General features: G+C 44.7%; 2 protein-coding genes across 9 annotated transcripts in view; both read right to left on the bottom strand.

Annotated features, from left to right (window-relative positions):
• kcnn3 (potassium intermediate/small conductance calcium-activated channel, subfamily N, member 3) overlaps positions 1-2,588 on the bottom strand; it is a 44,903-nt gene extending 42,315 nt beyond the window's left edge. Inside the window, exons 1-2 of the mRNA XM_035164694.2 lie at positions 1,993-2,588; positions 283-1,394 (exon numbers count right to left, since the gene is read on the bottom strand). Of these exons, the coding sequence (XP_035020585.1) occupies positions 283-1,368 (1,086 nt within the window). The 5' untranslated portion in view covers positions 1,369-1,394; positions 1,993-2,588. The remainder of the gene's footprint in view (positions 1-282; positions 1,395-1,992) is intronic.
• Positions 2,589-11,931: 9,343 nt separating this feature from the next.
• adar (adenosine deaminase RNA specific) lies at positions 11,932-26,204 on the bottom strand. Of its 8 annotated transcripts, none has more exons than XM_035163353.2 (17): positions 26,071-26,204; positions 22,834-22,966; positions 21,026-22,727; positions 20,123-20,448; positions 19,503-19,698; positions 18,714-18,916; positions 17,831-17,966; positions 17,453-17,685; positions 16,875-17,031; positions 16,320-16,488; positions 16,026-16,119; positions 15,782-15,898; positions 15,450-15,577; positions 15,176-15,358; positions 14,938-15,050; positions 14,348-14,475; positions 11,932-14,202 (listed from the first exon to the last, which is right to left on the bottom strand). In XM_035163353.2, the coding sequence occupies exons 3-17, from the start codon at positions 22,595-22,597 to the stop codon at positions 13,872-13,874; spliced, it is 4,086 nt and encodes a 1,361-aa protein (XP_035019244.1). In that variant the 5' UTR covers positions 22,598-22,727; positions 22,834-22,966; positions 26,071-26,204; the 3' UTR covers positions 11,932-13,871. The 8 variants fall into 8 exon arrangements, 7 of the variants coding, with proteins under 7 accessions (XP_035019244.1, XP_035019247.1, XP_035019240.1 ...); XM_035163356.2 differs by lacking the exon at positions 26,071-26,204 and having other exon boundaries at positions 21,026-21,594; positions 21,880-22,727; positions 22,834-24,945; XM_035163349.2 differs by lacking the exon at positions 26,071-26,204 and adding an exon at positions 23,630-24,945.
• Positions 26,205-26,213: the final 9 nt, after the last annotated feature.

Raw genomic sequence — 26,213 nt, 5'->3', positions numbered from 1 at the left:
ATATCAGAATATGTAATGTAAACATATCCATTAGACCTGGTAAATGTCCTTCAAACACCACACCCCATTTTGTGACGCAGGCGTTCTGTTTGAAATGTGTTGCCCCTACACCCGACCTGAGATAACAGTTATGACATCAGTGTGACATCACAGGGGTTTCCTCCTCCAGAGCTGCAGAACACACTATGTGACCGTTTTCCAGGCTAAGAAGTGCTAACTATGGCAGGTAGAGTGTAAAATCAGTTGAGTGTCCTTGTTAGTATCACTGGTCCGTCGCCTCACCTTTGTGTACACGCCCCACGACAGCTCCGTCTCAATCACCATGACAACGATTCCAAACATTCCGAAGATGAGAGCATAGTCACTCAGCCTCTTCCTCTTCTCGAATAATGCCCTGCGATGCCCCAGTTTATAGCCAATGTTTTGGTTCTTCCGTTTGGAGGCCTTGGAGGTGCTGCCCCGAGCCCCGGTGCCCACTGCCCCGACCGCCCCCTGCCTGCTGCTCCTGCCCGGCTGCCCCCGCCTGCTCTCCACCAGAGCGTGGTTCTGGTGATAGATGGACATCTGGTTGGATGTGGAGTCTGTGATGTCATACCCTGCTCCGGGGTACGGCGAGTCTTCTTTGGATGAAATCACAATCTCTGGAGGGGTCTGGATTGGGGGTTGATTGGTAGAAGACGGTGCCACCAAGGACGTGGGAGGGGCTTCTCGCTGTCGGTCGTGCCCCCCAGCGGCCGATGCCCCTGCAACAGCTGAAACGCCACCCTCTTTGGTCTCGCTGCTGCTGTCTGATTCGATGAGGTTTCTGCGGGAGGCGCTGAGGCGGCTCAGGGGCTTCATGACCCCACCTGTGTACTTGCAGGAGCTCATGGCGATCTCGGTGAAGGGGTTACTGTCCCTGCGGTGAACAAGAGGGCTGGCTTGTCTGTGTTTGCAGCCCCGCTCTCTTTCCCTGTCCCTGTCACGTTCTCTGTCCCTGTCCATGGATGGTGAGTGGGAGGAGTAAAAGAGGGCATTGTAGACTGGGGAGTCCCCGCTCAGGCTGTGCTGTGAGCCCAAGCAGGAGGACAACGGGGTGCTGGTGGGGTGCAGGGCGTTGGGGATGGGTGGCGGCAGTGGCTGCGCTCCAGACGAGGACAGGGGCAACTTAGGAAGTGACACTGAAGGTACATTGGGCGTGGCAGGGGATGGGCCGCTGCCATTTAGACGGTCGAGGCTCGATCCTCCCATGTGGTTGGAGTGGTTTGATCCTGGCTGGTTGCCAGTGGCGGAGGGATGGGATATAATGCCCAGGGGATAGAGGAAGCGCTGGTCCTCATCCTCACTCCCTCCTAGCAGAGCCAAGCTCAGAGAGGGGGGAGGCTCCATGGTCACAGCTGTGGCCACGCACCTGTCTACAGAAACACAAAGAAGAGAAGAACCGTAAAGACACAAGATTTGAAATCATGATGGCAATAATGAGGACAGGACAGACAGAGAGAAGGGAGGAGTTGTGATGGATTATGGTCCGTCAAAACAAATCAGGGGAATAACTGAACTCCAACAACTGTAGGCGTGTGACACAGAGGGGGCAGCAGACTGAAGAAAAGTGGTCGTAATTGGGGGAATATGTTATTCCTTGAGTCACACTTGAGTCAGCTGCCCAGTCAGCCTCGCTCAGCTGCCGTTTCCCAGTGTCCTCTCCTTCTCTCACATCTCACAGTGCTTCCAGCAATCTATGCCATGAAATGTCCTCTGTGTTACATTGTTGTTAGCCTGGAGAATGGTGCAAATCCTCCAGCTTTACAACATGGAAATGAGATCAGGCACAGACACAAGAGGATAATCATTCCACATCAGTGCACTGTGACAGCAAGGGGGAAAGTGCTGGGACTAGTTAACCACAAGTTGGCTGCGTCTAATTGATCCAAAAACAATAACCTACTTCCAGTGTGATATAACCAGACACCTTCCCGGCCCCCCCACATCCTCCCAGTCTGCTCCTCTACCTACCTCTTCTCTTCTCAGTCCCTGTCCCCCAGGTTAGAGGTGCGTTGAATCACTGGCAGGATGAAAATAGACCACCGCACTTTTTCTTTTTCATGTTGTCACCGCCATCCCATCATCTTCTGTTCGCCTCCTTTCACTCGGCTGTCCACAGGTCCTCCCAGCTTGTCTCTCGAAATTGTGCGTCGCTTTGCACCCCCCCACCACCTCACACACACACACACACAGACGTTGCCTCCGTGTCTGCGCTCTCGCTTGGATGCGGTCAGTTTGTTCGCCTCTGTGCCATCACTGATCTATGCACGGTGCCCATTTCGATGTGGTCAGTGACAATCGACAGGAGATGAGGAGGAGTAGGAGTAATCCATGGTGACTGGATTAAATCGGTCAACCTGTGGCTGCGCGTCAAAAAAAAACGTGCAGCCGGAAAAAAAACACCCCACAAGAAAGGCGCGACAAACCAGGGAAAATACGCACGGCTGGATGTCAGGTAACAGTCTCCGGATGAGCGGTGGAGTCTGAGATTTCACGTGCGACTCCTCCGCCGACTTCCACTCCACACACCGCTCACTGTCTCCCCGGCTCCGTCTCTCACTCTCTCCTCCAACTTCTCTCCCTCTTTTCTCCGCCTCCACTCCCTCCTTTCACTCCCATTGGACGGAATCAGGAGGAGAAATAAGCGCTGAAAACAGGTGGCAGGTCCTCGCAAAAAGATAATAATAATAATAATCACAACACATGTGTAATTTATTACAAGGGGGGGTTATTGTTTGTATTGTATCCTCTCCTAAAAACATGATCCATGTCATGATTTGTAGCCTGTTTGGCGCATGGATTCGCCTTTTGGCACCTGTTACGCCGTAGGACGCTGGAGCAGGCAGCTCCAAGATTCATTTCCCACGATTATTATTCATTTATTTGTAGAACAATAACATATCTTGATGAAACAAAGCTATGCTTTAAGAAAAAACAAGCAACATATCTGGAGGAGGTGGGCGTGGCAGCAGGAGAAGCAGAAAGGGGCGGCGCCGTGCGATCGCTATGGGAAACACCTCTTCCTTTCTATTCACAGATTAGGCCAAGATTAAATGTCACAGGCTAATGTTATATATTAGAGTTATTCCTCTGCCCCCCCCCCCCGAGTGTATCTGTGGAGCTGCTGGATACAAGGGGCCTTACCGAGATAATTAAAGTTGTATTGAATTCTATGTGAATAATTGATGCCTGAAAGAAACAAGTCATGTCAAAGAAAATTCCTGACGGTTGATTTACAGTAGATGCATGTAACCGCAGGGTTTCGCGCCATGCAGGGAGTCTCTGATTCCATCCTTTAGCAGGCTAATCAATTCATAATCCCAACTCTATAGAGCCTATACAGCATAATCCTGCTTAATTAGACTATTCCACCTGGCCTAATCGGTTTAATGTTATGGTTTTCTGTGTGCTCTCTTTAATCGGATGAGCGTAGACGCTGTGTGGGAGCGGATTAGACCGTTTCCTCATAACAGGTCAGCCTATCCTGCGATTATGCAACCTGACAGACATCAATAAAGAAAATCATATCATCTGTAGGATGATTCCAAGCATTAATACAACACCAGCTTCGTATCACTCCCACAGCTGATGTGAAGGGAGGACAGAGTCACATCATGCTTAAAATACATTGTCAATGTCATGTTTACTTGTCCTTACGTTCGTCTGTTTTTGTCCCTATGTTCCAAATGCCTCTCTCTAAATTCGACAGTGGGTTATTTCATCCGTTCCCTCCTCACGAGGAGCAAACAAACACAGTAATGTGTTGTTTCTGTCCCCCGGGCGGATTCGTGATGGGTCAGTGATGGAGAGTAGCTGCTTCAGTGACTGGTAAATATTTCATAAAGTCCCCGGGGAAAGGTCAAAGGTCAGGTCTGCTCCATCACAGGTCAAGGCACTGTATTTATTTAGCTTTACTGGGAATCATGGGCCAGAATATATGTTTTTCAGAATGTGTCTGTGTCAGGTTTGGGATTGAGGTTGGATTTAGTGTTTTGGTTAAATTAAGGGAAAATGTAGTTAATGAGTATTGCTATGGATTCAGGAACATGAGTAATTATTTGTTTTGAAATTATTTGTCGATTAGTCAATCAAAAGACTATGATTGCAATTATTTCGATAATCAATTAATTGTCTATATGTCATTTTTCAAACAAACAAGGTTATTCTGGTCCTGGCTTTTAAACTGAGAGGGTGTGCTATTAACTCAGTTTCATTTTACTGTAAATTACATTTCTTTGAGTTAAAACAAGAGTGTGTAGGAAAGCCAAAAACGTGCTTCACTGAAGAAAGTACTCAAGCGTGAAAGCTGTCATCAATAATACAATTTGAGTTGGTGTACAAATAAATTATTGGATCGCGAATGTCTCTTTCCCACATGTTTAATTTAGAGAGCAGTAAAAGAGAGTTTAGACTTTTTGAAAAATTAAGAGTATTAAAGTTGACATCATTAATACAACAGATGCAATCACTGCTCCAGGCCCGGTCAGATCGGTGTCAACATGGTTCTGACCTCAGTAGCGTCCATGGAGCTCACTGCACTCTGAGCTGAGGTCCTTTAATATCAGCTGCTTCTGCCGTTTGAAATCCAGACTCCAACAGCAGTGAAAGAAAAAAAAAACAGTGAGGCCAAGGATGCTCACGTCTCATCTGAATCTCCTTCCTTTATCTGAGTCATGAGAGGCTGCAAGAGGATAACAAAGCACTATAGCAGACCTGGGATCAGCAGAACACCAGAATCTCATTGGAATATGTGTGAATGGAAGCATGAAATGATAATAAAAAAAATATAGCTGTATAGAACTCCGTCAAAGTAAAAGTAATATTTTCTGCAAAAGGTCTAAAAGTCTTCTTAGATAAGAATAAGGGAGAGAATAGTATGTTGCTCCAATAAGTACAATTTATTCAAAAACGTTACTCAAGTACATGTAAAGGAGTAATCGTCACTTAATTATTAAAGAGAATAATCTATTTATACATTGTACGAATAATGATCAGATGCAGCTCTACTAGAACAAACAGAAAGAACACAGATCATGGCGTTCTGATCTCACCTGCACAGTAGCTAAATTCCTCTCGTCTGTGTTTTTATTTAATTTTATCTGTCCTGATTAAAAGTCGCAGCTGAATAACACAAAGGAATAATAATGTAGTTTAAACTTTAACATTCCGGCAGTTTCTTCACAGCAAGAGAAGGAAAAGCGATTTAAGACACACAATAGAAAGCAGTGAAGCATTGTCAATAGGAGAAAGGGGGGGCTGCAGAAGACCCAGGGGGACATTAGGCCTGACAGAAAATAGGAACGGTGGCAGGCCCGCACTGTTTATCTTTCACAAATCGTAATATTATAGACAGAGGTTAGGGGGCAGCAGAGCAAGATGGAGAGTCTGGAGCAATGGAAGCAGAGGGGAGTGACAGGGAGGAGGGATGACTGGCCCCTCTGAATGAAAAGGTAAGTCCCCAGTCCTGCCCTGCAGCATCCGTCAGATTTACGCTCTGAGAAATATGTGAGCAGAGAGGGAGTGAGGAAACCCGATGTCCCCTGTGGAGTGCTTCGGATGAGTGGTTGTGGAGACCCCAACCATTAGCCCGCCCCCCATTTTGAACAGGTATAAAACCTAGTTAGTGGGAGAATACAAAGAGGAATAATAAAGTGGGACGGCAGTTGCTATGCCAACGCTGTAGTACACAGATGAGTTCTTGTTCAGCCTGATCCATCCCTCTTTCTGGTCTCCCTCCGAGTTTAAAGCCACATAAAAGCTTGACTGGAGGAAATGATACAGTATGAATCACGTAAAACTTCTAAGAGCTACAACAGGCCGTGGGTGGGAGAGGAAATATAGGAAGGGAGTCGCGTTTATAGGCTGGAAAAAAAGAAGATGTAGAGAAAATGTGAGAATAAAGAGGAGAGGTGTGGATTAGATTCAGACTGAAAGGACACAAGACCCTGCCGCCTCACAAACACACTAAATAAAGCTCTTAAACCTCATTGTCTTTCCAAGTCGACATCTTCGTCAGCATCTTCCACGTGTGCGACTCCTCTTTCTTTCATTCTGTGACAATTGCATTCTTTTTGTTTGGTTTTTCCAGTTTTGGAGAGTAGTATCCGTCATCTCATGAAACTCTTAACATCAAAGCAAAATCTCTTCCCAAAATGTCCCAATACGTGGCCCATTCTTTTAAAGCGAGATGCACTGTTATTAAAATTAGCTTTTCAGCAGCTGAATTATTTAAAAAGCTCCGGAATTGGCACACCAGTTAAAACATCAGGAGGTAAGGTTTTCAACACACACCTTCTGGCTAACAGTGTTCACAGTGTTCACAAGCGACAGCTATGATATGCTGGTTAATACTAAAACATAATATAGCAGCAGTCTCAGCACAAGTGAGAAAACTTACTCAGTGATGTTACTTTGCCAAATTGTTCCAAATTGCTGTCATCTGCTGCCATAGGCAACCGGTCACACCAGTGAAGACTGTAACTGTTTATTTTATGGCTTATGAAGTCAATTCTTCATTTGTGAGAGGTAACATAAAAAATTCAGAGTTAAATACTTAAATAGACCTCCCCTTGAGCAAAAGCTGAAATAACACTGTAAAAATACTTTATTGCAAGTAGAAGTTCTGCATTGAAAAGTTTGTTTGAGAAGTACTTACTGTAAGTATCAGAAATATATATAATGCATAATAGCTCATAATACAGAATGATCTTACATTATATTATATATATTATAAGTAATATTATCATCGACATTTAAAATATATATATTTTTAGGACATTTCTCCTTTATTGACAGGACAGTAAATGTGAAATGGTGAGAGAGAATGAGGGAAGACACAAGGTTTCAAGCCTCCATATGTTGGGCAGCAGCACCACCAGGTGAGCTTGCTGGTGCCCAGTAAACAATTTATTTGTAGTGTTATACAGGTTGTTGTTAGTGTAAAAAAACATAACAAAAAGCAGAGTTAGCATTTCGACCTCCACAGAAAACTCCTCCTGCAAAGCTCCTGCGACGCCTCCTGCCTCGCTACTAGTCCAGCCGGCCCCCTGACAAGGAAACATAAAGTACGAGGCCAACTTTTCCTACAAATGCTTGAAGTGGTTGGCCAATTGCAACAGAGGGGGCAGCCGGCCAATCAGAGCAGACTGGGCTTTATCTCTCTTAAAGGGACAGGTGCTGGAAACCGAGCGTTTCCGACAGAGGCTGAAAAGAGGAGCTGCAGCAACGGACAGTGTTAGGACAGTGATGTGTTTTCTGAACATTACAGCACGTAAACCTTTTTAATAAAAATCCCAAAAAATGAGCATCACATATCTCCTTTCAGCACCATTTTAATGTTGGAGTTGGCACAAGTGGAGCCAATCTTAACTACTTTATATTTTACCAGGGATTTCAATTTATTTGAGTTCATTATATTTCATAAACTGTTCAAACGTTTTGTGTGTAATATTTAAATTTGCATAGTACTATAAGTAGTTATATAAGTAAGTAACTATAAGTCATTTCAGCTGTCAGGTTGTAGTGACGCAAAAAGAACAGTGTTTTCCCTGCAATGAAGCACAGTGGAATTATGAAGTGGCATCAAGTAATGCACAATGTGAAATGTGTTGCATAATGTGCTGAATAGCATAGCTCCACTCTGAGTGAACCCCAAGGTCACCGCACAAGCAAAGGGAAGCGGACTTTTCACTTTCTCTGAGAAAGACACTTGTTGTCGAGCAGGTTTATGAGAAACGTCAGAGAACTGATGAGTAAGTGCATAGCACGGCTGCATGAGTCTTCTTAATAGACCATTGGGCTGGTCCTGCTCTATCAGACTCACTTTAATCATCGGCCATCACTGGCTCCAACGTATCCTAATGGCTCAGATTGCATTAAGGGCCTCGAAGCTGTGTGGGCAAACCCACGGCCGAAAAACCTGCCGCTGTATGCAGATGGATCTCTGCAGCAAACAGCACTCAGATCTGACTGCCTGACAGAGACTAATCAAATACAGAACTGGAGAATACAGGCGGTGGGTGGGGGACGGCGGTGGAGCTTGTAGAAAGCTGTGGGTAATGCGTCCACTCTCCTCTTTAAGTGGCGAGAACGTAGTGCAGAACATCTCGCCTCCAAACAACTGTGCCCTTTTACTGAAAGGACGCACACACACACACACACACAGCTTTTTATAAGACAAGATAAAAAAAAATAAAGGAGCATCATCTCCTCGGACCTGGAGAGCTGGTTGGTTATGTCTCTCTGAAGTGTGTGCAGCTGTCATGTTACTAATATTTGGAAGTGTTTGAAGAGTTCAGAGGCAAACTACAGTTTCTCGGCGTCAGCGTGATAGCAAAGTGTGTGCTGTGATGCTGATGTATTGGCTGTGTGTGTTTGTGTCAGCTGTCTGCCGGAGAAAGAACACTCGTCAGCAGAGCGTTGACGCTGTCGGATTTCAACTCATACCCACTTTTTCTGTCACTTTAACATTCAGGGCCATTTTTTTTTTTAAGCCTCTCTGAAGCTTCTTGAGTAACTTTAACTTTTCCACGAGTCAGATGATCACTTTTTATAACCTGGTCCCTATTTTAATAAATGCATGGGCATGTAAATGAATGGTACTTACAAAAGCTACTCAACTCAAATTGTTATTTTTTTTTTTTACAAAGAGTCCGGCAACATTAGACAAGTCTCACTCTCAAGTCTTGTGAGACTCGTGTAACAAGATGGAGGTGGAAACAAAAGTGAGAGAGTTGGAGAGGGGAGTTTGGATTTTACTTAGAGAAACCATTATGGCTGAATCTTTTTCTGATGTGGACAATGTCGATGAAGCATTTGACTTCCATGGCTGCCGCTACGTCTTTGAGCCAGAGGACAAAGAGCTGCTACAAATTGAAAAGCGAATGAGTACAGAGAGATGACAAAGGCACTTTAAGTGGACATTTCATGGACCGTCGCAGTTTCTCCATAAGATTACGTTGTAGGCACGGCTGAGTTCTATCCGACACATTTTCTAAAGTTTTTGGAATTACCGTACATTTACACATTTATGAATATTGAAAAATACCTGAATTCCTCTTTAAACACCCCTATTCAAATTCTTTCGGCGTCTCTGCAGAAGAACACTGGTCTGCAGATTCATTTATTCCTCACAATGAATCTGACAGAAGAGAGAAAACATGGGAGGGAGAAATGTGGAATATAAAAAAAACATAGAATAAAGCTCCCTGGGCAGAAGTTACAGTTCAGGCTTCAGGCATAAAATTGCCCTTGAATCTCTAATTGGTCAATTGTTCCTTCAGCCAGTAGAAACCGCCATTAATGAGCTTAACGCCAGGTCTTTCTGAATCCCTGAACAATATGAGGTGACGGCAGGGTCGCAGATATCTGGTACATTACCCCTTATTCCCCTATCTGGATCCTGCCACAGATCCACTGCACAAACCAGCTGGTGTTCTCCTCCCAGTACCTCTCTACTGTTGATAGGGATGAAGCTGCTAGTTGCCGTTGAGTAGGGAACAAGGCAGTGTCACTACTATCTTGATCTGCGTCCTCATAGTTCTGAGCAGCAGAGTCAAATTTAGGCCACTTTTACTGCACAGGTAGCGGGGACTCAAGGCCTTCAGCCTTTTGAACGAGAAGGAATGCCGCCGCTAATGCTACGTGTCATTCTTGATTGAAGAGGCAATTGACTGCGAGAGTGCGCAGCTGCCTCCATTCTAATTCTTCGAGGTGTTGAAGGAGTTCAGGAGCTAACTGCATTTAGCCACAGATTCAAAGTGTCAGCATGACAGCAAAGTTTATGCAGGCTGGGATGACTGCACTCTTCTTCCTGAGTCCGCTGCCTCCGGTCGCTCAGCTCGGAAACGTTGCCCGATTCCTGCCGGATGTTTCCTGATAACGAGCAAATGCAGTCCCACGTGTAGAATCGCCACCATTTCGTGGAAATTATACACAGAACAAAATGGGGGATCAAAATGATTGGTTTGGATGATATGATAGTGTGGTACCCTCACAGTACCACACTTCTCCAGGTCCCCTCTTTAATTTGCTGATGCAAGATGAAGTTATTGAGGCTCCTTCCCTCCTTCCAAACCTTTGATTTCCATTACACATTAGTAATTGACTCCACAGGTTCTCAGAGCCTTGTGTTTTTCTAGTTCTCAGTCCTTCCTCTCACCACTGAACCGACATGTGTTCCCCTCTTCCCCGCTCTCATTAATTGCCATTGGAGAGCAGCAAATGGATTGGTTAAGCCATTCAGTCTGGACGAATATTTCACTCCGTGCAGCCCTGTTCCATTCACCCCTCCAGCGTGCTTTGTACTCCTCTCCCTCCATCATCAGTCGCAACCTCCCACCAGTATGAATCTCACTCGATTGATCGAGATCCTGATTGAAACGGGCACAAACAGCACAAATAGGCCTTTACATTTAAATGCCCAATTTTGCAACAAATTCTTACTCACGAGGTCACAAGGAGATAAATGATATTACAGCCAAGAGCTAAATAATTTGATCTTAAATTAATTTAAGGGTTTTGTTTTAGCCATTGTTGGTTTTAGCTTTTTGTTGTTGTTTTCCTCTGTTCTGCCGCTTCCTCCACTGAAACAGACCGTTTAGGGAGCACTAACAATAAAACTCTTCATGAGGCACTACACTGATTGGCTGGCAATATTACTGCCATCATCCTCTCTCCCCTGACAGAAACAAATGCTGCTGCTGCTGCTGCTCCGCGAAGGAAGACTCGGCCTATAACGCTACACCGACCTGATTCAGAATTAGACACCGAATCTCACGATCTGCTCCCGGTGAGGCGTCACACGGAGACGTGCTCTAAATGGCTTGTTCAAAAATTCAGAGTGTTAATGGGTCACATTAAGACGCTGCTGGAACAGTGTGGAGCATCAGTGGCATCACAGGTTTACAACACATAACTAAGATCATTCACAGATGAAGAAAAGACGAATTCCATATTATTATTTAGATCCTCACTAATGGGTGTTGTGTGTATCACTCCCTTATCATTACTACCCTATTGATCTGTTGCTCATTCTGTGCATTCTTTACTGTTTATATGTATATGCACTTTTATTAGTTTGCATGAGATTGGATGCTAAACTGCAGATAGTTGTGCTTTGTGCAATGACAATTAAGTTGAATCAATTCCACTGAACTCAATGTGACTCTAACCCTCGAATAAACATCCTAAAGCTTAAATTAACAACTTGAAGATCTAAATGTCAGATTGCTCCTCACCAGATAAACGTACAAAGAGCTGGAACATAGTCAAATTTATACCAAGTGAAAATGAAAACAAAATCAATTCTAAGCTTGTAGAATCATATAATAAGATGGTTTAGAGATAAAGTGCCAGTGCTGCACAGATCTACTCTTTTTTTATATCTTGAATCCACCATGAATACCAGCTCACCTGGGCCTTATTTCATGAAGGCTTTCTCCACATGGAAACACACACACACACACACACACACATATGCACACAGCCCCAGGCCCTTAAAGTGAGGACATGTTTCCATCTGCTGATTATTTTGCAGCATTGCAATCGGCTCTGCAGCCATTAGGAGACACTCTCCACCCTGAGGAGAGGAAAGGCGTCCCTGCTCTGAGAATCAGCATCATCGACTTACTTGCACGTTCAGCCAAGGAAATCTCTCGCCTGTCAAGGTTTCCACTTAAGTGTAATCCCAAAGATTTACAGTGGATTAAGCAGAGGTGTTGCGGTGCATTTTCTGTCCTCTTAGAAACAATTCAACAGCCGCTCCGACACCATAAATATTGAAAATCGCCTCAGAGATTCCCCACATCATTCAGACTATGCACCCTCGGGTGATGCAACTTCTCCTCTTGATATAGACAGGTGAGAAATATAAAACACATTATAACACAAACACATCACTCCACCCAAACAATTTTTTCAAATTTTTGGAACTTTATTGGTAAAAAAAAAATGGCATAAACCATTAAAACACCAGGAAAACTATAGAAAACTATTTTAGATGATTTACAAAATATATACATGAAACCTATACATATACACACACACACATATTTATATATATATATATATATATATAACATTATACTGACATAGTGGGGATCAAAAGTCTGAGTCCAATACTGAAAGCTGTACATTTCCTTTTCTCTTTAAAACTTCTTATTCAAATAATGTTCACCGTTGAGGAAATGTAACCAGTACTTACTTCTGGAACTCAAAAGATTGTAATAAATGTCTGAACAAAAATCCCACTAAAAGCTGCAATAAAGGAGCTAACAACACATGGCCCAGGAAAGGTGCCACTCACTTAAAACTGTTTAAAATAAGATGAAATATCCAGCAAAATAATGTGCACATGCAGGTCAATGCTCCACAGAATGGAGCATTGACCTGCATGGCTTTCTCTCCAGACCTCAAACACAACTTCAACCTGAGACTCAGGCTTTTGGACCCCACTTTACATCTGTGTGTCCATGTATTTGTATATACTTGATGTATATATTGCATCATCCAAGTACATGTAACCGAAACAAAGGGAAAAAAACGAAACTACACATTCTCCTTAAACAAGCTGTCCTCACCTAGCGCTACTAGGTGAGACAACAACTGGACATGCGAGAGAACCTGGAAGTCTTTTTGTATATTGAGCTGTGAAAAAAAACAACAACATGCAGGCTGGCTGCATGCAGGACAGGAGAGACTCGCTCCCATGGCCAGTTATTGATTATCTTATTGGTTAAACATGGAGATATACTCAAAAACAGACCCACAAGCAATAAGGAAACAGAAAGGTTGTACTTCTTTGAGGTCTTGACATCAGTAATTCTATATAAAAGCACGGAGGAACTTGTGGGACTGATCCAAGGGCCGCACTTACCTACACTGTGCTAATGGAAACCATGGCAACACTATGTGGAGGGATGGTGTACAATGAATGAATCTTACAGCTGGTGTTACTCAGAAATGGGCCGGATGGATGCTTCAGAGTTTGAGGAGCTGAAGCGTTTGTCACTGATCAGAGTATGTTTTTATTGATGGTCTTATGTACAGTGAACGTGTTGAATTTAGAATGTAAGCTGGGACTGTACCCAGCAAGTACTGATTTCCAGATTCACTACATTGAGTCAATCGGGATGACCGCAATAAAAAAAAAAATGAAAAAGACTCCTGTAGTTTCTGCTCTTTGTCATAAAGCAGTTGCATGCGTTTCCATGAAGTAGAACACAGGGAGCAGAAAAAATAATAATCACTTCATGACATTTGAACGCTAATTTAACTTAACAATTGCAAACACTGCGACAAAGCAGGCTGGTGATGGACTGAACGGTAATAAAGCAGCACTTGTCAGTTACTCAAGCTCTCAAGGGGAAAAAAAATCAAACAAACATTTGCCAAAAGAAGCTGAATAATCTTGGTCCAAAAACCGAGTGAAGCACTATTATCACAAAGACAAGTTGAAATTACACTCTGAAAATAAGGATCAAGACACAAGCAGCAATCATCTTGCAAGCCAACAGCTCAGCTTTGTAGCAGTGTTTGTCAGGTTAATTTATTGACTTCAAACCAATTCCTTTTTCATGTAGTGTTTATTTATGTTTTGTTTACCCTCTGAATCTCTTTCTAAGCTCTGTGTGTGAACTCTGACCACATTCACCCATCAGGCTTTACCCTGGTCATCTCCCTCTCATTCACACGGTTCCTTTCCATCGGTCCTCCTCAGCAGCCGTTAACCATGTTCCATCAGAAGATACGGTTCTGGACACTTGCTACACATAGTTTGATTGTCCTTTTCTTTCCCCCTTCACGTCTGGCCCTGGCTGGTGCTTTTTTTCCTCCTCCACATAGTTATATACTCACTTAACAATGCACTGTTCTACGCCTCCTTGCTCTAACGCCCCTCCATTTCTACTGCTGCTGTATCCCACGGGGAAACCGTTTTTCCGAATTCCCTCCAAGACCTCGAAGCTCTTCTCTTCCAGCGGTTTGCTGATCCAGGCGCCGTAACCGTGGACGCCGAGACCTTCGAAGAACTGCTGCTTTGCTAATTGGAAGGACATGGCCGCCATCTTGGCGTGGGAATATGATGGCAGGGCGAGGAGGTCTGTGCGGCCGCACCGCTGGCACAGAGACCGGAATATACAGAACAAGTTGGACTTGGACACACGGGAAATGCTGTGTTTGTTCCTACAGGGGAGACATTAGGACTCTTCAGTTTAGTGTTCAGACAAAAAGTGAGAAATCCTTACAAAAATCTCACTCACTGTTTTGGGTTATTAAATAGCAGAGCAGTTAACACAATCAGGTGATTGCCACAGTGTTTCCTACGTACCCATCCAGTTTGCCTTTGGTCCCGTCCAGCACCTCTACACTGTGCTGGTCTGCAAAGCTCCAGTTCACACTGGACTCTTTGGTCTTTCCTGTGTGACGTGTGGAGTCGTACACACTCACCCTGCCCACCTAAAGTCCACCCGGGTGGTGTTGGAGGAGGGGAGTGGGGATAGAAGAGCATATTTAGTTAAATCAGGCTCATTAAGCCCTTCAGCGTGGATCAGTAATTCCAAACAGTGCGTGTAAAATTAGTCGTGTAATTCATGTCTCAGCATGATGCCTTCGTCACTGTGTGTCGTTTGAGGACGTTAGTTAGAAAACAATTTCACTGGTGCCTAACTGAAATTGTTCAAAAGGGGATAAAACAATAAAATAAAAAAAATCTGTATTTGTTTCTCAGTTTTGCTCGGTGATGCAATAGACACCTACAGTACCAGCTTTCTGCTAATTGATAAATGAGTCACATGTTAAGAGGAGACATGCAGGAACAGTTGTACAGGCACAAACAGAAAGGTCTGTTTTTAGTGAGCATGATCTGAACATTCCCCATTAATGCCCACATGTGAAATTACCAAACATTTTTGTGGTTACCTCCGGGTGGTTGAGCACGAACGGAGAAGGAAGACTCTCCACAAACGCTTCACTGTCCCTAGCCATTCGACAGCAGACAGCACGTGTCAGGTGACCGTGGCTGTACAGATAACCTAACAGATCCAAATGACAACAGCAGGAATGTAAAACTGGGAATTCATCTTATTTCACTGGTGTTAAAGCTCATATTTGTCACATTATCTGGCAACAACAATGACAGTGCAGCTGCATGTTTTACCAAGCGTGATGGACTTTAGGTAGATGGGGTGCATGAAATGGGTGAGCAACGCCCCCTGCAGGCCCAGCACGTTCCAGCGCAGGATCTTATCACTGCAACTCATGGTCCGCAGCCTCTCTCCGTGCTGGATGCCGTCCCAGGTCGGCACAATGGCACTCGACTCCACTGGGATGGTGCCCTCACCTGACACAAACAATTGCAAAGGTCACAGCTCCTACTTGTGGCGAGGAATCATTTGCTTCTATTAAGTTATATATAATATCTCATCGCTCACCGTTCTCCACTTTGGTGCGGAGCTTGCCCTGCTTTGTATTCTCAAACAGAGGCTGGTGGCCCTCGACGTCATCGCCGGACTCACTGCAGGACTTATCAAACAGAGCCCCATCCCCACACGGTGCTGTGCTATGAATAAATGAAAGAGAAGAAACATAAGATATTGACATGACACATGCCAAAATGACTTGCACTTTAAAAGGAGGCGGACTAACGAGCGATTGATCCATACAATAAAACATGGAAGAGACTGACGAATGAACAGGATGGGATCGAAGCATGAGAGACTTCAAGGACGTGAACAAGGAGAAAGAAAACATCTGATACTCCCACCTGATGTAAAGGTGAAAGGTGATGTCAGCTTTGATCCGCAGTTTGTTTGTCTCCGCCATCTCAAATATAGTGTCCTCTGCGCCTTCGTAGTGCTTCAGCAGCTCGCTGTACAGATACCTGAGAGGAAGTGAGACGGAAAATTAGACTTATAAATAATGTCCCGCAGACTGGGGCTGGAAAAAGAGCGAAGGTAATTTTAGAAGTGGGAGAGAAACATTGATGAAAGAGCTAAATCTATTTCTACCTAAGAAATCCCCGTCTCGAAATAATTTCAGCGTGGCAGTCATTCACTGTCTCCCCTTTAAGACTCAGCTCCTCCCCTTTAACGCAGCGATTTCCTGCCAAAACAAAGAAAAAGAAATTTAAAGAAACCAAGAGACATGCTCAGTGTCAAAGAACACAACAACCAGCGCGGTTCTACAGGGACCTAGTTCTGTAAAAGCTTTCAGACACTACATGACTAAAAACCAACACATCTTCTTCTGTTGCTGCACAGTCCTGTAAACTCCCTGTTTCTACATGAAGATGATAGATATACCAGTTCCCAGGCTGACAACAGTCCCCAGGCCCTCCCCCTTCCTCATGACGATGGTGGCCAGAATCTTGCGTCCCAGAAGGCTGTGCTGGATACGTGTCGTCAAGGCGTTGAAACGCTGGTGACTCAACATCGCTATCTGGTCGTGCAGAGTGCTGCCACTCACTGGAAGCTAGAGAGAGCGATGTTTACAGGAGAAAGGAAATACTGATTAGTATTGGCATTATTAGAAATGTGGCATATATGACATTTATTTGACTGTGCAAAGTCCAAACTAACAGAGAAAATTACATTTTTATAAATGTTCTATTACGCAGCAAAGGCGTTGAGTTGGAGTTTACAGGTCAGTATTAGTATTGTAGCATATTGTTGGTGAAACAGTTTTGTTTATGTGACGTGGCTCAGTCAATGACACACAGGCATCTATCATAGTTCAGGTGAGAGTCAAAGTAATCATAACCTTGTTATTCCTCTGCTATTTCATTATGTTCTTCCTTGATCCCATGTTCAGCCTGATGGCATCATAGACAGTGCTAAACCAGTGAAAGGTCAGCTCACCTCGGCCGGGATAAGCTCCCCAGTGCGGGCTGCCCTCTCAGCTTCTCCAATCAGAACCCGGAGAGCGGCGTCTGCTGCTTCCTGTTTGCCCTGTTTCTTGTTGGATGCACAGACTGGAGGAAACCACCGTCCGCCTAGCTTAGCCTGGTAGGTGAACCTGAGCAGGAGGGCCAGAGAGGAAGGTGATCAGAGGAAGGCGATCAGAGGAAGGTGATCTGAGGAGGACTTTAAATCACTTTAAGACCCAAGTTGACCAATATTAATTTGAGCATTTTCCTCAGCATGTAAAGTGTTTCTAGAACGAGGTTCCAAAGAAACGAGGCAAAAGAATGTTCCATAACTCCGCTTTCCTAAAACCCCCCTCTTCAGAACAGGGTTTAATGTGTGATAGTTGATTAGTTATTTACTTTCCCTGTTTTTTTAAACCTATGTTAAGTGTTTGTGAGCATTGTTAAATAAATGTATTAGGTCTACAGGAACAGATTTCTAAAGCACATGGGAACCTTGTTCAGAAGGAGATTTCTTCTCCAGTGTGTACAATAAATGTGTGTTTCTGTCATCATGAAGCCCACGCGTACTTAGGCTCATGTGCTGGCCCAGACTGGCCCACGAGGCGGATCTCAGCAGCAAAGCCCCGGGCTCTGGCGTACTCCAGAAGACCTGACACTGCGTTGTTGTTCAGGTGGTTGATGAGGTCCCCCACCCCTGCCTCGTGAGCTGCTCGCAACTCATCTACAGTCAGAGGCGGCAGAGAGGGACACGTGGTCCCAGAACCGTCACTATCACTGGAAGAGCCTAGGGGCAACTGAGGCTGGAAAAGAGATGGAAAGGAAAGGAGATGTAAATGTTACTGAGCAAAGGGAGCAGAATGGAGACACACAAGTTACAAGATCTGTTGTTTCATTCCACTCAGTTTGAGGATATGCAAAAAGTGAATAACTCCAGTCACTCCTCACCTTGTTGAGCTGCAACCTCCCGTCAGCCATCAATTCTTTGACGGCCCCCTCTGCTGCCAGCTGGCGGGCTGCCTTCTTACTTGGAGCCGAGGACTCTGGAAACAAGTTCTCTCCGACCTTTACTCTGTACATGAACCTGAGCACAGGACGAAGAAGGGCGAAAAGGGAGGAAAAGGAGAAAGTTACTTTTGGCTTGTAACAGAGATCAGCGATAATGCAACGCTTTGCTATGTTACCATTCCAGATTCCTGACATCAGCCGATTTGTCAGGGTCACAGTAACTAGAGTGAATGGTGTATAAACTCAGACACATACAGTATTTATGTAAAGCTGGTTTGTATTGAATTTCTGAGCCAGCTGCCAAAAGATGAATTATAGACAGAAAGATTAGAAAGAGATGGTCTTGTGTCTGTGTCAGCTGACCACAGCACTGAGGACAGAAATAGCAGCTGATCTGCTTCCCTGGGGAGGAAGCGTATGACCACAGAGAAACTCAATCTACAGTGGAAAGCAAAAGTAAGAGATCCATGTGGACCTCTCAGCATTTAAAAAAAATATATATATTTGTCATCAAATACAGATAGCTCTTCATGTAAGTTACAATAACGAACAAACACAATCTATGTTAACTTATAACACACAAATCATTGTATTGTCCTGGTCCATATGGAACACATCAATACAATATTTGGTGTAGGTTGGGAAAGTGTGTGAATGTTAAATAGGTCTGTTTAATTGTTCCAAGGTGTTCATCTGTACTTAGATAAAGATCAGATCAAGATGCAGAAAACCAGGTAATTCCAATGGGTTCACAAACTTATTCTTGCTCTAAGAACATGCAGGCCAAAAAGACAGATTCAGAGGGAGGGGGAGGAGCCAGTACCGTGGGTCATGTGGTGGGCCAGCCTGCCCGGTGATGATGAATTCGATGGGGTTGCCGCTGCGCTGGCTGTACTCCATCAGGACGGACACTGGATTTTTCCCACCAGGCAGAGAGCGGGACAGCGGCTGGCGAGGTCCCTCCGACATCTCTATCCCTTCCACATTATTGGGCCCAAAAATTTCCCCCATGGTTTCAACTGTCACCTGGAAAAAAAGCCCAAAAAATACAAAATACTTTTCATTGAACCTCATTTTCTGTGGCATTATCTAAAACCAAAACATTCTTTCATTGAACCAATTTTACTAGGGCTGTGCAAGTATTCACATAATTATAAAATTACAAACTTTTCTGTTATTGAGTGACAATATACATTTGTGCCTCTTGTTTATAAATGTGAGTTTGACAATACACGGCTATTTATTTACAGCAAGTGAGATACAGAAGTTTATAATAATATTCTTCTGAAAACGACTCATTTACTCAAATATATATTTTGTGTTAAATTACAAGACCAAAGACAGAATTTATTGGATAAACACACAGGATAAAAAATGGTTTTCTAACGCATGGTTGAGTTTCTTATTGGTCTTACACCCATTTGCAGAATAAGGAACAGTAACAGCAGTTTGAAAGTCTCTTTTTATGAGAGAGCAGATTTACATGCTAGTGGATAATATCTGTTGGGATTAGTGTTAATCTTGTGTTTGCATTATCTACAGCACATTAGTGAATAAAATAAATATAGGGGTGAAACAATCAAAGTTCCAAGAGGTTTTAACAACAACTTACAGGGGTTTCAGGTTGTATTTCCATGACTTTGACTGTGGGTTCAGCATTTCCATTGTCCCCTGTGCTCGCCCCTCCCTGCATCTCTGCGTAAAGAATGCGCAGAGTGGCCGCAGCGGCGTCCTTTTTTGCAACCTTCTTACTGGAAGCTTCTGCGACGGGAAACAAGCGCCCATTGAGCATCACCTGCATACGGAATCTGACAAAGGGAGAGAAAGTATTCATGACCCGTACCTGACTGTGTCACACAAAAAGCAAATGAACTTTCATTGTTTATTGGCAGCACCTTGCGTCCCCACTAAGGCAGATTTATTTCTCACAATATTGTAATCAATAGGTTTGTCATAAGGTGCTTTGACAAAAACTTACTGAATGCGTTTCATATAAAGAACCAACAATTAGCTCTTCAAAAGCTCCATTATGTGGATGTTTTATGGAAGAGACATTTCTGTGACCAGGTTGTGATTTAATGAATTAAACTGATATAATTACATTGACAACAACACTATCTTTACTGTGGATCACGCAATATCTGATTAGATCCCTTTAATATCTGCTCTTGTGCATTCTTTGTATAATTTCTAACTTTGTAGCTGGAACATACCGACAATGATGTCACTAACCTTGGGTCGTGGGAGGGTCCCGACTGGTCAAGGAGCAGGAACTCACAGTTCTGGCCCAGATACTGGGCATACTCCATGAGGCCACTGACTGGGTTCTTCAGCCTCACTTCCTGTAGCTTGGCCCACAGGTTCTGCGGAGGCGGGGCAGCCAGCGAGACGGCAATAGTTCCCACAGCATTGGACTTCTCTGCCGCCAGTTTTCCGGCATCCGTTTCCCTGCGAATGGCATTGAGGAATTCTGGGATATCGTCGGTGGCCCACTGTCCTTCGTTGGTCTCTTTGACTTTACAGGGGCTAAACGAGGGGGGCCGAAGGGAGGAATCGGACTTGTGAGGGAAAAGCAAAGAAGTGAAATGGTTAATAAAATTGGACTAGAACTCCAAGGCTGGTAACCTCAGCTAAATACATGTAGTAATGTTGTAGAAGGTTTCTCATGAAGATACACTGAGGCTGAATTGCAGTTTATTACACATCAGCTGCAGCTTTTATACCCTTTGATAAATGATATTGTTGCCAGTGCTGAGGTGTACGTGTCAATGTTTCCTTTCCCTGAATTCCTCACTTGAAGTGTATGTGAAGTCCTCGAGCCGTATGTGTGTGTGTGTGTGTGTGACTGTTTGTGTTTATTTGGCCAGATAAAGATACAAGTGGGGAATAGTTTTTCCCATATTGCAGCCAAGTTCGGTCAAAACAAGTTGTATAGCATTGCTCATGTAGCGGTAGAGCTGACCCCAACAGTAATAAGATGGTTCACCTATTTTAGAGATTTACTTTCATTGCCATATTTCAACATTTTCGGGAAATGGTTTATTTTGTTGCCTAGTTAGATTTAAAGTATCTTTCTATATTCATAAGAAAGTAGTAACTCAGGATAATTTCACCTACTGCTTCATTGTGACTTACCTCCGACATCCAATCCTCTGGAAGTGAAAGTTGTTCGAGGCCTGGTATTGGCGGTGGTGGTGATGGATGGAAGATGGATCCTGCGCCCTCCTCCATCGGAACCCCCTTAGCTGGGGTGCTCTTTGCAGCTTTGATGCTCCTCTCCATTCTCTCTCTGCGGCGGGTGGAGAGCTCCCAGGTGGGAGGGTTGACTTCACGATTCCTAACGACTTCGCCTTGCTTCTCCATAGCATAAAGTGTGGAATTGACATGCACGGCATTCCTTAAACCCAGATTTTTGGCTATGACAAGAGCGGTTGCCTCCCTTGACTTCAGCAGGTAGCGCAGTACTAGGTCCTTCTGGTCTGTCATTGTGGGAAGCTGCAGTTCCTGATCAGGGGAGGCGGTGCTGCGGCAATGTGGTTTCTCTTTGTGCTGACCTTTTACTGATGACCTGGATCCTTCAAAGTCCGATGACTCTGAGGAAGAGCAGAGCGTAGAACTGGATTCGGTGTCAGAGTCCTCTCCTTTGGCCTGTCCCCTGTTCCCTGTTTTTAGCTCAACCTTGACTTCAGGTTTTTGGGGTTGCTCTAAACGGACACACAGATAGGATAGAGGAGGATATACTTCAGAGTTTTGATCTTCTGTGCAGTTGAGAGGTTCTCTGTAAAGACTCCACCCAGGAGGGAGGAGTCCTTGCTTAGAGGCTTTCTGTAAGCGTTCCAATGAGTACAGGGCCCTGTTAACTATCTTTTTGGGCAGACGCAGCTTTCTGGCTAACACTTTTGCAGGGATGCTGTCAGTTGGCTTCAAAGCAGCCAAAGCCCTGTGTACCTGGTCCTGGATGGCAGGAGTGAGAGTGATGTTAATCTTACCGGAGCTAGAAGCTGCTGAGCTGCTGGATTCAGAATGTCTATCAAAGCTGTCTCCTCTGTTGGTCCAGTCTTGATGAAGAGACAAACTATCAATATTGTCACACAGAGAGTCTGTTTGTTCGCACCATTGTCTGTTGGAGTGCTGGTTGTGTTTTTTACCTTGCAACTGGGTTTGATTCAGGTGTTGAGGGCCTTGCTGGGGTCCAAAACTGGGTGAGTATTCAAAGCTCTGCTCCTGGCTATACCTGCCTCTACCCCTAGGGCTGCTGTTGGGGTTTAGAAATCTACTGTATCCTGACTGGGGCTGATATGAGGAACTGGGCGGCCTGCCGGGTACCACTCCCCCTCCTCGCAGACTGGTTCTGAACTGTGGAGCCTCGGAGCTTTGACCTCTCAGGAACTCCGCCTGTTGGTACTTAAATGAATTTGGAATAGGACAGGGAAAGTGGTTCTGATAATATGAATTGTGAGGGGTCACGGGTTTATAGTGGCTTGGTTCGGGTGGGGCAGAGGGAATGAAAGAGGGAGCTGGGGGATGTGTGGACACTACAGGGGGGGGAGGGCTGTTGTAGTAACTTGAATATGGGCTCAGTTGCGGGTCAGCTCTGGGAAAGAAGGAAGACGGACCAGGCCTGTTGTAATTGTCCTTGGCCTGGAGGTGGGGTAGTGGATATCGGTGGTAATGTTCTTTGGAAGGCCCTCCTCTACCTCTGCTCATAGCGCAGGGGGTGAGCGTGAAGGGGGCCGGTGCAGCGGGCTGCGCAGCTTCTGTATGAGTGTGTGTCCAGCGGCAAAAAGAGCAGGCGCTGGTGGAAAGTCAGGGCAGGCCGGTAGCACATAGAGAGCACCTGAAATACAAACAAAGGACAACATCAGGAGCATATTAACAAACAAAAATAAGAAACTGAGATAAATAAATGGTAAAAAACAGCCAGGGGGGAGAGGGAAACTCACATTCCAGCCACCAACATGAGTTCAGGCCCTCCTGGCAAATGTACAACTTGCTCAATTGCCCTTAGAAATGTCCCTGAATCTAGACCAGCTCCAAGGACACAGTTTTTAACATCCTTCTACAGCTCTCACCTTCCTGAAGTGCAGTGTATAGAAGGGGGAAAACAAAAAATATATCAGGGTATTATGGGAAAAAAAGAGGATTACATGCAGAGGCATCTACCAACGGTGTCAACGTTGTTATGTATCTTCAGATTATATCCCAGCCAGTCTACAAGGATACTGCAGGGTGACATACTGTCTCTTCCAGTCACAATGAAACTTAATCCCAGGGTAAAAGGAGGGTGATTAATAATTCAGACACTCTTCCTTCTTGTGACTATCCCGTTTTATTTCTGGCCTTACAAATTATGGCTCGATCTGGATCCATGTTCTCTCCAAAAAGAACAGTTCCAAGGACACAAGAACATCAGGAACATCACTACAAATCAGTGATGTGCTGAGGAACAGAAAACCAGTCCAGAAAAACATATACTATATTAATAGTTGCCATTATACTTCTGACATAATTATGAGTTATGGCGGAGCTAAGTTAATTTTATCCTCCAAAAACACACACGGCTACAACAAAAAATATTCATCAAGTAGAAGTGTACTGCAGATCCAGCAAAACAACAAAGTTCAGAGTTCAGATATCTTCCTATGGTACAACAAACATTGATTCAGCATCAAGTGTCATATCTAACAACCCTCAATAATGTCTATATCAGTGAGAGCGACAACAAGGAGACATCCATACTGTGTCGGGTTTCACCTCCTCCGGCCCCGTCAGCATCACTGGTCTGTCCCACAGCACTGAGCAGGCCTAACGCTGCCACCTTAATGAGAACACAGTGTTGGTTCATCATGGTAATCCGGGCCGACGCGGCCAGTGGCCCGGAGGCTAAACGGGGCTGGAGCGGACTCATCTTGACCCTGATGTGAGGCAACAGTTGACAGCCAAAAAACAAACAACTCTTGTGTTTTCTAGAATCCCCTCTTATTATGCTCCTCTCTGGTTTTGAGCCTGGGCAGAGGCGTGGGCAAAACAAACCACTTGACATCTGATGAATAGACAGAGTTGTGCATGCATAATGCTGCCATGTCAAGAAACTGCTTTATATCACTAAAAGAATAGTTTGATGTGTCCCCTTTCTCCCTCGTCACTGAGATCATTGTGTCATTTACTTATTTAGATACATGATGCATACCATCAATCAAATTGTATTTGTATAGCCCATGTTCACAAATCCCAATTTGTCTCATAGGACTTTAACAAGGTGTGACATCCTCTGCCCTTAACCCTCAACAAGAGTGAGGAGAAACTACTAAAAAAAGCTTTTACAGGGGAAAACAACTTGGAAACCTCAGAGAGAGACACATGCGAGGGATCCCTCTCCCAGGACGGACAGAAGTGCAATAGATGCCACATGTAATGGAGAACATCAGAAAATGCATACATACATGATGCACATATTCAAATGTCAATGCAATACACAAGACAAACTGGTGGCACAGGACCCAGTGGGCTCAGGGAGCAGTTTGGTCTCACCTAGAGGAGTTCAAACCAGTGGCAGAGGTGTTAAAAGAGTGCGGTCCTGTAGCCTCCCAATAATCAGATGACTCAAACAGAACCATAGCAACATACAAGGCACAGATGAAGCATGCAACGTGGGCACAGAACCTCTGGTAGATTAGAAATCCCAACACTGTCCCGCAGCAGACTGTATTGGGCTGCTTCTTCCGCATTGGCTGAGTCAGGTCCTGTCCGCAGCTTCCACCGTGTCAACAACACAGACGTGCAACACTGTGTGCAGTTATATACAGACGCGTTGCTCGACTATTGCAGCAGGTTGAGGGGGAACTCTCTGACCGGATGGCGTAAGAAATTAGAAAGGGAAACGGGGTCCTAAATGAGACATGGTTACTTTCGATTCCCTCTCTGAAAAAAATGGATACGTTTCTGTTCAGGGTCACGTGACCCAGAGTCGCACTCTGACAACCGGATGTAGACATGGCCAGAGACACGTGGGGGAGTGTCTTGAAAGTATTTAAAGTAAAGCTCCTCTCTTTATCGCTCCAATGGCTGTCGTTTGATCTCTGCCTGCGTAAAATTGGTCCCTGCGCGGCACAATCGATGCGGCCGCGTTACAGCGGAGCTACAAGGACACAATCCAAACACAGCAGAGGAGACATCACCTCACTCGGATCAGGTTCTCACCTTAAAAAAAACACACCGGAGGAGGGAAAGTGACGGACACTGGTCGTAATGTAATACATTCTGAGGGATGCAAATATCCGAGCAAGGAGTCCAGATCCTGTAACAGCGCTGCACTGTGACAGGAGGGATTAATGGATAACACGAGAGTACTACAGGGTGCATGCAACTCAAGGGTAGCACGGACACTTAAACTTATCTTACAGCGTTGAGACGTTCACCCATTAAATCCAAAGGGGAGGGGGGGCACAGTGAAGTCAACAGTTATTTCCTACCATGTATGTGTGCAGCAGATATCACGGTGATTTATGAATGGGTGCGTTCAAGTCAATGACATCTGTGTTGAACGTGTGTTTAGGTTCAAATGCAAAATAAACTAAGCTGCATTACAATATATTGGACAGTCAATATTCAAATAGAAACAGGAAGTGTAGAAATGGTCAGTTATAAAACGAATGCCGTTATAAAAGTTGGACATGAAACATCTCTGGGACCATCTGATAACACGTTGATGATGCACGTGGGTAATTGAAGCTTTTAATAAATTGATCGTTGGAGTTATTCGAGTAAAAAGACCAACGGATACTCTATGACTCGTTGTTGTTGTTTTTTAAAGGGGTAAGAATAGATTGTTAAGCGTGGTCCAGAGCTGAGCATGACACTCTGACGTCCTGGTTTGTTTTTCGAGGAAACGTCAAGCTGCGTTTTAAAACGTGTTACAGGAGCTCGACGTGTTTGACCGCCACCGTCTGTTCGGGTGAAGGCTCCGGGAAGAGGACAAGACGAGCGGCTGAGCATCGTCCCTCCGCCGGCAGCTAACGGTAGCCGAGCTGCTAGCTCCGCACTGGCGCTGCACCATTTCCAACTGCAGCACAGCCACCGCGATAACACACACATGTACACACACATAAACACACACTGCTCCGCACACACACACACCTCCACAGGCCGCGTACAGAGAAGACACAGGTTCGATACCTCACCTTCACTTGCAGGTTTTCCTCTTCATTGGCTCTGGGCTGTGGAAAGTGTGTGCGTGTGTGCGTGCGTGTGTGTGTTTTTTAAAACGCGGTGATAGAAGAACAATCAGGCAGCGTTGCGAGGAGAAATGACGTAGAAAGACGGC

The sequence above is a fragment of the Hippoglossus stenolepis genome, chromosome 8, assembly GCF_022539355.2.
Source record: "Hippoglossus stenolepis isolate QCI-W04-F060 chromosome 8, HSTE1.2, whole genome shotgun sequence".
NCBI classification, from domain to species: Eukaryota; Metazoa; Chordata; class Actinopteri; order Pleuronectiformes; family Pleuronectidae; genus Hippoglossus; species Hippoglossus stenolepis.
This window is presented reverse-complemented; position numbering and strand designations above follow the sequence as displayed.

What these genes read in the sequence shown, in the direction of transcription:
- adar (XM_035163353.2), bottom strand. Translation starts at nt 22,597, where the DNA reads ATGAGCAGAGGTAGAGGAGGGCCTTCCAAAGAACATTACCACCGATAT. An exon ending in GGACCCTCCCACGACCCAAG is followed by an intron (nt 19,699 to 20,122) that starts GTTAGTGACATC and finishes TCCCTTTGTCAG; the next exon opens with ATTCCGTATGCAGGTGATGC. An exon ending in AAATACAACCTGAAACCCCT is followed by an intron (nt 18,917 to 19,502) that starts GTAAGTTGTTGT and finishes CTTTTTTTCCAG; the next exon opens with GTGACAGTTGAAACCATGGG.